At 46.6% G+C, this 13,264-nt stretch overlaps 1 protein-coding gene across 2 annotated transcripts in view; it reads right to left on the bottom strand.

The window, feature by feature from the left end:
- Nucleotides 1–13,264, bottom strand: part of CORO2A (coronin 2A) — a 154,129-nt gene that overhangs the window by 50,690 nt on the left and 90,175 nt on the right. For both annotated transcript variants that reach the window (XM_083179611.1, XM_083179616.1), the window contains exons 3-5: nt 9,728–9,844; nt 2,559–2,708; nt 1,181–1,360 (exon numbers count right to left, since the gene is read on the bottom strand). In XM_083179611.1, coding sequence (XP_083035737.1) covers nt 1,181–1,360; nt 2,559–2,708; nt 9,728–9,844 — 447 coding nt within the window. The remainder of the gene's footprint in view (nt 1–1,180; nt 1,361–2,558; nt 2,709–9,727; nt 9,845–13,264) is intronic.

Here is a 13,264-nt window from a genome sequence, read left to right as displayed (position 1 = left end):
ATATATGAATATGTAATGAGCGGCTCCCGGACCCCTGCTGGCTGTTATGTGTAAAAATATATATATATTTTAATTAAATATATATTCATGTGCTGTAAGCACATGAATAAAATAGCATGCCCCTTCACATAATAAAATTCCTGAAAAACAACAACTTTATTTTCAAAGTTCACATTCCAGTTCACCATAAAAAGATGGCGATTGCTACACGGTGACACACAGCGAAAATCACTTAGAAAGCAATTCGCCATCTGATCATTGAATACACTCAGGGCGAATCACATTGAAAAACCCATTTAATAACCATAGCGAATTGCGGAGACTATCAGACGGTGAATTGTCCGTCATTCACGGTTTGCCGTCGTCGACTATTGCACGTTGAATAGGGTGATTCACTTTTTCAGTAAAAAGATTCACCTTAGAGCATGAAAATAGCACACATTTGCCGTAGAACATGGCGAATCAGCCTCATTGAATACTGCCCAATGTATTAAATGTGCAAAATAGAGCAGAATGCAGTCAGAACACTGTAACACAGTAGACCCAAACCCAAGTAAAGACTTGACTGGGTATGCCAACATTGGTAACAATGAGTTCTATTGTTAAACCTGCTTACATATGCTGCACAGGGACAGTTCAAAGGGCATGCTGACAGGGCCATGAAAGGGAAAATATGTTGTGCAGCCTAACACTGCCATAATGAGCATCATCCATAACTGAAATAGCCCTTCTGTACTCTAATACTGTAGGTAGCAGACTCAGCCACCATATTGATGCCTTTAAAGTCTAAACATTAACAGTTGAATAATAAATACAAGGACGGCGATTTATATTGAAGAATTGCATTTCTCTAAATGTGTACAATATGTTGTGTAGCAGATAAGAAGGAAATTATTTCAGTTTACACAGCAGGCAGCATAATGGGTAGGTCCGCCTCTGTGACTTTATCATACCTCTCTAGTCCAATAATTGTAACTCCTGATACTGTACATTTAGTAAACAGTCCAAGACAAAAATAAATGTCATTATTTTGAGGAAAGGTCACTCGGAGTGTAAACTGACCTTAAAAGATTAAAAAGAATACGCAAGAATTGTTAGAAACTCCGTGTCCTGTCTGACATTCAGAAGCAGAAGTAAATGTTCATAGTGTACACTGATTAAATAATGGTAACATGCAAACCTGTATAACGTGTCCTTTATGGGGATCAATTACTCTAATTTTTCTATCTTTGCAAGAGGTAGCTAAAAGGCTTCCATCTATGTTGAATGATAGCGAGAGAATGACATCTTTATGACACTCTATCGTCCTGACAGGACTGTAAATTATTGGGTCGTCGTTGTCAAGATTCCATATCATGATCTGCGAAAATAACCAAACAGTCCGTTACCTGCCATGTATACCATTTATACAGTTTCTCTAATACAGCTATCCTTTGCATGGAACTCGATGCACGTCTATTTCCCCCACAAAACTATACACAGTACCCATGTAACAAGAACAAGTCTTACATCCAGCTGCACAGTAAATGTAAACACAATGTGATATATCTCATGTTCTGTCATGTGAGGAGATAGTGGTCAGAGGTTTTTTTTTATCATGTAAAGTTATTTCAGATCTGAACCTAGCTAAAGCCCCGTACACATGGGGTGATGGGTGCCCCGTGCTGAGCGAGCTGCCTAAGCACAGATCACTCAGCGCACATCACTGCACACATGTGATGCACCCGCAATGTGTGCTGAGCAATCAGAGCTGAGCAGTGTTTTGTCTATGCATATAGCAAAACCCCTTGATCTAAGTTGGATGGACAAGGCATGCACTGTCTAACACTGGTGGGATCGCACACCGCCATTGCTGGGGGGTATACACACAGAGTGATCTGTGCTGCATTTCTAAGCAATCTAGTCAGATCACTCAGAAATGGGGCTTAAATTGCCCCATGTGTATGCCCCCTAATGCCTGTGTGATCTATCTATCTATATATCTATATAGATAGATATATATATATATACACACACACACATCTTTCCTTTAATGCTAATTCCAGCACCATCTCATAGTACTAGTTTATGAAAGTAACATACCTCCCAACTTTGGCAGCCCAGCAGGCGGGACGCTGCTGCTGCGCGCCGAAGGCGCGGTGGAATTTTCGTGGGGGCGTGGCCTAATTTGGGGCATGGCCTGTACTCGCGGCTCTCCCGCGAGGCCACGCCCCCATTTTGCCGCTATGGGGGCATGACCCAGAGGCTCTGTGAGCCTCTAGCCATGCCCCCAGCCCCCTGGCTGCGGGAATAGACGCTGTGCGCATGCGCACAGCGTTTATTCCCCGCTGCTTAGCAGCTGACAGGGGGGACTCCCAAGAGCCCCCCCCACACCGCGGGACACTGCCGCCCGCGGGTGGGACAGCGGGACCTGCCCTGACAATCGGGACTGTCCCGCTAAAATCGGGACTGTTGGGAGGTATGAAGTAAGCTAGTTTGTTACATTTCCAGTTATTCCATATAGATACATTGAGGAATGTTTCCTTCATAGACCCAGGTAGAAAAGTGAAATGCCTTACCTTGTAATCATAGGCAGTGCTGAATATTATATTGCTAGCTGTAGGATGCCATTCAATGAGGCCAACTCTTCTAGAGTGACCCAAAAGCTCTTTCCTGGCATTAGTTATGTTCTTGGATAAGCAAGGTTTCGGAATATCCCAAATTTTGACCTGTTAGGGTACAAATTGTAATTTAAAAAATATATATTTCCCCATTAATAATAACCACAAACAACAACAATATTTCATAAGCTCTATACACACGGAGCAATATATTGCTCAGGGGCAGATTTATTAAACTCGGTGAAGGGATAATTTGTCTGTTTTTTATCACCGGCCAATCAGCTCCTAACTGTGACAGGTAGGGGCTGATTGACCGGTGATAAAACCAGACAATTTATCACTTCACCGAGCTTAATAAATCTGCCCCTATGTGTCTTGTTTTCATCAGCGACCAGAAATGTTCACTGATGAAAAGGAAGACACTGCCGGGGAAGCTGCAGGGGGAAACAGCTTATCCCTGTGGGAAGCCGTTGGTCGCAGGAGCATGCTCCTACGGCCAGCGATGTTTCAGGGCTGGTCGCGGGAGTGCACTCCAGGCGACAGTCACCCTATACGCACGGGGATATGGTCGCTCAGCAACCATATCCCTGGCGATTCTTGCTAGAATTTTACTGTGTGTACAGGGCTATACTGCCTACTATGTCATAAAATAAGAATTAATAATAATAAAAATGATAATAATATAATTTTTCCTAAATGTAATGGAGTAAAACCAGACACATATCATATCCCTTCATGTCGATTTATTTTTCTTTCTTTTGTTTTCATAATCAACACCTATGATTTCTTTAACTAGAATAAACATTACAGCTACAAATGCCATCAGACTTTGGTCTGCACTTTATAAATAATAATGTCGATAATAATACCTCTCCTCCCCTTTTTATGGTGAATTGTTTGGAAACTGCTGCTAATGCTGGCCATATACCCAGGCATGCATCTGGAAAGGATTGGACAGTGTATATAGATTCAGAGTGGCAGTGACAAAATTATGTCTACCAGCAGCAGTTAGGGGGCCTACACATGTGGCAATGTTGCAGAGTGATCTGAGAGATGTAGATCACTCAGCAAGATCGCTCAGCACACAGCGAGGCGTCAGTGATGTGTGCTGAGCGATATGTCAGGGCCAGTGTTCTCCAGTGGGAACACTGGCGATCTGACTAGATTTATCATGCATGCCTGATCTAGATCGCTCTGTGATAGCGCTGCACGGGGCTGCGCATCGCAATCGCTATGTCCCTTACACACGGAGTGATGTAGGGTAATTTTCAAAGCAATCTATTCAAATCCCTTAAAAGGACACACAATTGCTTTGTACAGTATGTATGCTGACTAAACTCAGGTTCCCAGGTCCGGCTCTACCATTAGGCAGCTTTAGGCAGCTGCCTAGGGCGCCGGGATCTGGGGAGGTGCCACCAAGTCTGCCTATCAAAAAATCAGGGATGTCTATGAGGATCCTTGTTGTACATAATGCAGGTGACTGCTGTGGAACTTCTAAGACCTCACCTCCATACTTTCCCTTGAGGCATACTTCCCTAATTTGCTGCCCCCTGTACTCTGTTGTGGGTGGCATAGGGAGACCTTCCCAGGGGGCTGGGATGACCACACGGTTTTTGGGAGTCTCCCTGACATTCCCGAATCTTATTCAAGTATGCGTTAAGGGGTTGGAAAGTGGGTATTGGTAGCAGTATGGGGGGGGGGGGGGGGCAGTAGGCTGATGTTCAGCCTAGGGTGCTGAGAAGCCTAAAGGCCCCCATACATTAGGCCGACTTGTCCTAGGGACAAGTCGGACCCAATTTACCTGCGAGCCGCCCGGCAGCTCCCCGGGAGGCTCACATACAATTTGGCACTTGATGTGCCATTTTTTACATGGGATAAATCGCATGCGATTTATCCCATGTTAAAAAAAACCCGGGGAGCTGCAGGGCGGTGAGGAGTAGTGGGGGCGGGCAGCGGCAGTAGTGGGGGCGGGCAGCGGCGGCGGGCAGCGGTGGCTGCGGTGGTGGGGGCGGCCAGCGGTGGTGGTGGGGGCGGCCAGCGGTGGTGGTGGGGGCGGCCAGCGGTGGTGGGGGCGGGCGGCGGGTGCGGTGAGCGCTGCTGACCTGGCCGGGCAGTGTACTTACTTACATAGCAGCAGCGGGGACGGGCAGCGCAGTGGCGGCTATTATATTTTGAAAATACTTGTCAAATGACCGGCCGCTCTCTGATTGGCCGGAGAGCTCTCAGCCAATCAGAGAGCGGCCGGTCATTTGACAAGTATTTTAAAAATATAATAGCCGCCACTGTGCTGCCCGTCCCCGCTGCTGCTATGTGTAAGTACACTGCCCGGCCAGGTCAGCAGCGCTCACCGCACCCGCCGCCCGCCCCCACCACCGCTGCCCGCTGCCCGCACGCACCACCGCCCGGCCAGGTCAGTCAGCCGGTGCTCAGGGACCCGCTGCCCGCCCGGTGTCTGCATGCATATACCTGTCAGGTGGCAGGCATATGCATACAGGGAGGTCGGACGTGATCGTATGTACAGACCGTCCGACCTCCCTGATCCGGTCCGATGCGCACGGGACCGCGCATCGGATCGGATCAGATATCACACACATACGATTTTGGGCCGATTTCATCCGATTATCGGCACCAAGTGCCGAAATCGGATGAAATCGGACCAAAATCGCATAGTGTATGGGGGCCTTTACACTGGCCCTGCAGGTACCCTCTACTGCTTTTGCAGTAAAAACACGTTTGCATAGCTCCCAACTTGTAGGACAAATGCAGGGAATGGCCTCATGGACTTTGGGTGTGGCATATGATTGTGGCACTTTCCACAAGGCCACTCCCCCCATTTTAACTGCTGTGGGGGCATGGCCAGAGCTTTATGAGCTGTTGCCCATGCCCCCTGTCCCTCGGTTCAATGAACAGACAATGGGCCAGATTCTCTAAGCTTCAAAATGGAGAGTGATAAATAGCCAGCCAATCCGCTCCTACCTGCCATGTCACAGACTGTGTTTGAAAAATGTCAGACAGGAACTGATTGGCTGGCTGTTTATCACTCTCCATTTTATCACTTTTGAAGCTTAGAGAATCTGGCCCAATGTGAGCATGCGCACAGTGTCTTTTAACCACTGCTCTGAGCAGAGGAGCGAGTGAAAGGGGGACACTTAACTTCCCCCCACCGCCCCCACCCCGGGACACTTCTGCCTGCAGATGGGATGTGGCACAGTCAGAAAATAAAATATAGTAACTGTTCTGCTAATATCGGGACAGTTGAAAGGTGTGAATTGTATCTGTTTTTTTTCTACTTTGCGTCCGTTCAAGTTATCCCAGTGCAGTTCCCTGCAGTAAACACATACGGGTGGTATCCAGACGGCTGAAAGACAATGTCTAGGTTGACAGTCAATAGGTCGACACCAAAAGGTCAACATGCACAAGGTTGAAATTGACAAAAGGTCGACATGCACAAGGTCGATGTAGACAAAATGTCAACACAAGCAAAATGTCGACACATGGAAAGGTTGACATGACTTTTTCACAATGTGTCCCATATTTGGAACTTTTCCATGCATTACCTTCCACGTGCTAAATGAGAACAGTAAGTGTCCCTAACCAGGCTGCAAAGGCAGGGGGCTAACCTTACCTCTGCAGGTGCAGTTTTCTCTATGGTGCATAACTGTGATCACTTTACATGCTGGGCTCCGCGCCCTGTGCTGGGCCCTCATCATGCGAGTACATACAGTATATATGACAGTATATCATAGCTGTGATGAACATGCAGGCAAAGAGTTGTATAAACACCACTGCAGCCCAATCGCTGACAAGGGAGAGCCAATGCCACAGGAGTGCAGGTTCTCTATCATCAGACTATCATCACACCATGCGTCTATGCTTAAAAAAGGCCCACCAAAAAAGGTCACCGCCTTGGATGAGACAAATGCCAGAGGTGCTACTGGACCTCTAGCATCTGCCACGGGAGCGCAGCCCATTCAGCACTACACGGAAGTGCTGGATTCTGGTAGTGCTGGCACGCTGTGAGCGCCTACCCCTTGCAATGAGCATGAAACACCTGTAACCCCTGGCATGGAGCATGTAACCCCTGGCAATGAGCAAGAAACCCTGTGCAATGAGCATGCAGATAAAAAAATATATATAAATGATGTATGGGGGATGGGGGAGGCATCAGAAACTTTTCTAGGATGGATGCAAAATTTCAAGTTACACCACTGTGCAGACAGACACATCTGCCATTTTTCATCATTGCTTACAACAGAATTGAAACCTGGGGATTAAACAGGAGCGTAGAGAGGGCAGAGCTAAAGCTCCGGGCACCAAAAGGTTACTGGGCGCCAGAGCCGTGCATCGACGGCTGTCCCCCCTGCCCGCTCGCTCCCCGCTGCTAGATTCTTCCCCTCTGGTGGCTCCGGGTCAGGACTGCAGACACTATATATCTGGGGGGAGGAGGAGAGCTGGGGCCGGCTACTTCCTGTGTGGCATGTGTGCGAGTCTCTGTTGGCTGCGTGACCCGTGGTATGCACCGGAGGGGATGTACTGAGCTGCGGGGTATGCTTGTGGGGATATGTACTGGGGTGCACTGCGGTGTGTGTAATGTGGCAACCTAGGGTGTGCGTGCAGGAGCATATACCGGGGTGACCCGAGATGTGCTTGCAGGGGTATATACTGGGGTGACCTGGGATGTGTGTGTGGGGGTATATACTAGGGTACGTGACCTGCGTGCGGGGGTTTATACTGGTGTGTGTGACCTGAAATGTGCGTGCAGGAGGATATACTGGGGTGACCTGGGGTATGCATGCAGGGGTATATACTGGGGTGACCCGGGATGTGCGTGCAGGGGTATATACTGGGATGACCCAGAATGTGTGTGCGGGGGTATGTACTGGGGTGCGTGACCCGGAATGCGCGTGCGGCGGTATATACTGGGGTGCGTGACCTGAGATGTGCGTGCGAGGGTATATACTGCTATTTTGTTTCAGTCTTCTCAAGAATTTATATTTACTGTGGTCTTCTACCACAGTTTACATTAAAAAAAAAATTGTGTAATTTCTGTCTCCTTCGGGGCTTCCGGTGTATTCTTTGTATTTTTTTTTACAAATCAATCAGCTGCTTCCATGTGAGATCAGGGGCAGCCACAACCATACTCTCTGTCTATTGTTTAACAATAAACTAATCAATACTGTATGTAACTTCATTTGTGTGTGACTTTGCCTACAGGCTTTTCTTCCCATAATGCTTCTCTGTTCTGTGGCCATCACTAATTCCTGGTGTGTCAGCTGCAGATTTGTATATCATGCAAAGTGTGTGTGTATGTATGTGTGTGTGTGTGTGTGTGTGTGTGTGTGTGTGTGTATGCGTGTCTATCTCAACTGAGAGCTGCAGCAGAGAGATTATGGCTCTTATTCTGGTTCACTAGCAAAGGCAAATTCCTCCCCCCCCCCCCTGCAGTGCACATGGTTTTGTGCATTTGAGAAGGAATATTTCAGTATCTATGCCAGGCGATGCCAGCAACCCCGCCGGGTACCTGCCACTGATGATTACGAATTGATATTGCCAGCCGCCACATCGGCCTGTGTGTACACAACATTAAGTCCAGTAGTCCAAAATTGGATAATCAAAATTACCCATTAGTCTGAGTCTCACTGAGTACACAGCATAAAGTAAACAGTGTTTGTGCAGTGTCCAGAACTTGTTACTATTTCGGGCTGCCAATATTGTGTAATTTTTACAACAGACTTTAGACATTATAGATTAGTATGTTACGTATAATCACTTTACACAGCTGTAATATAAATTAATACAAGCATGTAAGTACATGTAATTAGAAGTCATAAAATGAATCTTCTGCATTACCAGTTCAAATTACGCAACAGAGTTGTTTATCAAGGTCATAAAAAGACAAGCGTGTCTGACTTAGAAAATGCATATTTTTATCTGGTGTTACCATGGTAATCTAGACCGAAGTAAATGTAAACTTAAGCTACATGTCATGTCACCACTCATATAAGTAACACATGACCCATATATATTTAGTTAACTAATGGCACCCATATATCAACTACCACAATTCCCTAATCAGCAGCAATAATCAGTATTCCATTGGGGAAATTATACAGGTTAAAAATGCCTGATTCCCACAATCCCAACGGGGAGTATTCTACAGCTTTAATATGCTCTATTCCCCTACCTGGTCATTAGGACACTGCAGCAATTCATTGCCACTGTATGGGTACTATAAGTCAGGAGTGTAGCATGGGCAGAACAGATGGAGCTCAAGCCCCTGGCACTAGTCCAAAGGCCAACCTCTGTGAAAAAGGAGTTGGCCCTAACTGTGCGGAGTTTCTATATTCTCCCCGTACTTGCATGAGTTTCCTCCGGGTACTCCGGTTTCCTCCCACAATCCAAAAATATATACTGGAAGGCTAATTGGCTCCCAACAAATTAACCCTGTGTGTGCGTGTACATGTGGTAGGGAATATAGATTGTAAGCTCCACTGGGGCAGGGACTGATTTCAATGTTCAAATATTCTCTGTAAAGCGCTGTGGAATATGTGTGCGCTATATAAGAAACTGTTAATAAATAAATAAATATATATAGAATGCCGGGATCATTGCCCGATCATTCCAAATAATGCCTTAGCACTGTGCCCATAATACTGCACCCCCTGCAAATATGGCCCCCACCAAAATATACACTTTTCTGCCCCTAACACATACACATTTTGCTTCTTTAGAAACATCTATCTGCAGTTTTTAATTTTATGCCTCAGAAGAGTGTCTCGATTCATTTACTGAACCATAGTAGTGTCCTAATTAATATTATGTTGCATAGTAGCTCCCTAGTTTACATTATGTCACATTGTAGGGATACCGGTACATATTATGCCACACAGTATCCCCAGTTCAGATTATCCCACATTACAGTGTCCCATTTTCATACTGTGCCATATCAGAGCGACAACCAGTTATGCCATGCTAAAGTGCTTCCATTTCTTATTTTTATATTATTATATTAATATGAATTCAAATATCAGTCACATCTACATCTTTTCCCAGTTCCAAAGAGTTTTCAGCATCCATGAACTACCATTTTTTTGTAACCAATCAAATATAATCTTTAATTGACTTACAGATGCATCCTCTGAACAGGAAGCGATTACATAGTCATCAAAGGGATTCCACTTGATGTCCAACACATTTCCTTTGTGGCCACAAACTTTAGGATAATGAGGATCGAGTTTTCCGGACTGCAAAAAAAAAAAAAAACAGCAAATTTAACTCACATTTGGTATTAACATACCTTCCAACCATGTTTATTGTTGTTGACATGCTGCCAAATGCTGCTGTAGAGCCCCGTACGCACTGACCACTTTAAAGTTTGTTCCATTTAGTGCATCAGACTATTCACAACACAGCTCAAAACTTATATACATCTCCCATTCCCTTGACCATAGTAAGGCGGCTCCACCACCACACCACCCTGACCGGCACTCCGAGGTCTTGCAGGTGGACCAGGGGGAAGTGGAAGCTTTGTTCAAAAGGGTCAGACTTCGGAAGGCTGCAGGTCCTGATATAGTGTCGCCATCTACCCTTAAGACCTGTGCAACGTGGCTTGCACCCATCGTCACTGTGATCTTTAACATCTCACTGGAAACGAGTGGGGTCCCCGCCTGCTTCTAACGCTCAGTTATTATTCTGGTTCCCAAGAAGTCGGCTGTAAAGGATTTAAATGACTACAGGCCAGTTGCACTAACATCAGTGGTCATGAAGGCATTCCAAAGACTGGTACTGAACCATCTGAGGGAAGTGACCAGCATCCATCTTGATCCCCTGCAGTTCGCCTACCGAGCAAACAGAAGCATCGAGGATGCAATCAATCTAGAGCTGCATTATATCCTGGAATCATCCAGGCACCTATGCAAGGGTCCTATTCAACGACTTCAGCTCGGCATTGAACACAATTGCCCCCGCTATCCTACAGCCAAAACTTCTCGCCCTAGGAGTTCCAGAATCTACCTGCTCCTGGATTGTGGACTTCTTGACGGCACAGAAACAGGTGGTGAAAGCCGGAGCCTTCACATCTGCCATAGGTACGATCAGCACTGGTGCGCAACAGCGGCTGTTCTTCATTAGGCAACTGAAAAAATTCAACATTCCTCAGCAGCTCTTTTACACTGCTATCGTGGAGTTCATTCTATGCTCCTCTATTACAGTCTGGTATGGAGGGACCAATGAATCTGACAAATGAAGCCTGCAAAGAGTGGTGAGGACAGCAGAGAATATTATTGGGAAAGACGATCCCCTGTAATGGAACAATACTTAAGCAGGGTCAAGAAGCGAGCTGGAAGATCGTGGTGGACAAACTTCATCCTGGTAATAACTTGTTTGATCTTCTCCCATCAGATAGATGCTTCAGGTCCATCTCTGCCAAGTCGGCAAGAACAGCTAAAAGCTTCTTTCGATACCTATTCAGCTATTGAACAATGTACTCTAAGATACTGCTAATCGAAACACCTAACTGCTCTGTCTAACCTTGCAAATCATAATATGTGATTTGACATTTGTATGCGCAACTGATCCAATGTATGTATATATGTCCTGTCATCCCTCTTCTACCATGCTTGAAGCTGCACTGTATCCACAAAAATATCCTAGTATACCAGAGTATACATGGCCAATGAAGTGATTCTAATCTCAGGTGGGGGGGGGGGGGGGGCATTATAAATGCAATAAAATGCAATTAAGAAGAATTTACAAAGTGCACCTATCTTGAATAAGAGAACATATTCCTTTTTTTATCACTGAAAAAAACTATTGGCTATATCTGCAACAAGTTACACTGCATACACCATTTGAAATCTTTATTTAATAGGGTCAAAGTACAAACTAGAAAAAACACCTATACAAAGTGTCTTTGGATGTACTGTAAATCCACAATATCCACTTTTGCACATGTGTGGTTCAGAAACCAGTAAAAGAATCAATGAGCTAGTGCAGAATTAGAATCTGGTTGTATAGGCAGTGAGAGCTACAGTCCATGCATCAGAGCCAGATTAAGGCTCCATGGGGCCCAGGGTACTTAAGACAAGGAAAGGCTCCTAAAAAAAAAGATTATGGGCCGGATGTAATAGCGTCTGAGTTCAGTGGCCATGCTTCTGCCTTGTAAATGATTATGTTGTTTTGAGTTTGGACAGCTATCCACATTGCTGCCGAACTCAGACGCTATTACATCTGGCACATAGTCATTTTTAGGAGCCCCCCTTGTCTTACATACTTACATACATACATACACAGCATACATACATACATACATAGGTAGGCAGGAATGAGGGCAGAGAGATAGAGGGGTGGGGGTGAGGGGGAGAGAGAGCAGTGGTGCAAGTATAAAAAATGTCATAGTGGTACTGTCCTGCGCGCCGAAGGCGGGCCCCGAAAAATGGGCGTGGTCACATGACACTAGGGGGAGTGGCTACATGACAAAGCATTAGAACACGAACAGATAAACTACAGAGATATTGCGTGCCTAAGGCGCGTGGACAAAATTTACACAGTAATGCCTGTTACACATCACACACCCAATACATATTACCCATGCCATAATGCCCATTACACATTATGCCCATTGTGCCGTTGCCACACAACTGATGATGTCCATTACTAATATGCCCCCACAGTGCCACACATATATGCCCCCACAGTGCCACACATATATGCCCCCACAGTGCTAGGTATGCCCCCAGTGCCAGATATGCTCCCACAGTGCCACTCATATGCCCCTACAGTGCCACACATATGGCCCCACAGTGCTAAGTATGGCCCCAGTGCCAGATTTGCCCCCACAGTACCAGATATGCCCCCACAGTGCCACACATATGCCCCCACAGTTCTAGGTATGCCTCCAGTGCCAGATTTGCTCCCACAGTGCCACTCATATGCCCCTACAGTGCCACACATATGGCCCCAAAGTGCTAAGTATGCCCCCAGTGCCAGATATGCCCCCACAGTATCAGATATGCCCCCACAGTGCCACACATATGCCCCCACAGTTCTAGGTGTGCCAGATATGCCCCCACAGTGCCACACATATGCCCCCACAGTGCTAAGTATGCCCCCAGTGCCAGATATGCCCCCACAGTGCCAGATATGCCCCCACAGTGCCAGATATGCCCCCACAGTGCCAGATATGCTCCCACGGTGCCAGATATGCCCCCACGGTGCCAGATATGCCCCCATAGTGCCACAAATATATGCCCCCACAGTGCCAGATAGCGTAGTTACATTAATTTACATCCATCCAGGCTGTCCCCATCCTCAAGACTTCTGTGACTGAGCAGCAGCTGCAGCCCCCAGCCATCTGTGGTTAAATCAAATGAAAGGCAGCTATTGTTGAGAGGAGACAGATGAGCATAAGAGGAGAGAACTTACATTAGTTTACATCCATCCAGCCTACAAGCACTGGGCGCCCTGTCACGTGTCCCGCCGTCCTCCCGGAGACAGTGGCGGCTACTGCCAGAGTCAGAGGATGCCATGGCTGACTCCCATCCGGGGTGCTGAGTCAGGCTGCGCGGCGCCTCAGCCATGTTCTCCTCCTCCTCTTCTGCCGCCGCAGTCAGTCAGAACTGACTGCCGCAGCTTTGGAGACTCCCGGGACCCGTCCTGTGCGGCAC

Source organism: Crinia signifera, chromosome 1 (assembly GCF_055691185.1).
Source record: "Crinia signifera chromosome 1, ASM5569118v1, whole genome shotgun sequence".
Lineage (NCBI taxonomy): Eukaryota > Metazoa > Chordata > Amphibia > Anura > Myobatrachidae > Crinia > Crinia signifera.
Note: the sequence above shows the minus strand (reverse complement) of the source record. Positions and strands in the feature narration are given on the sequence as shown.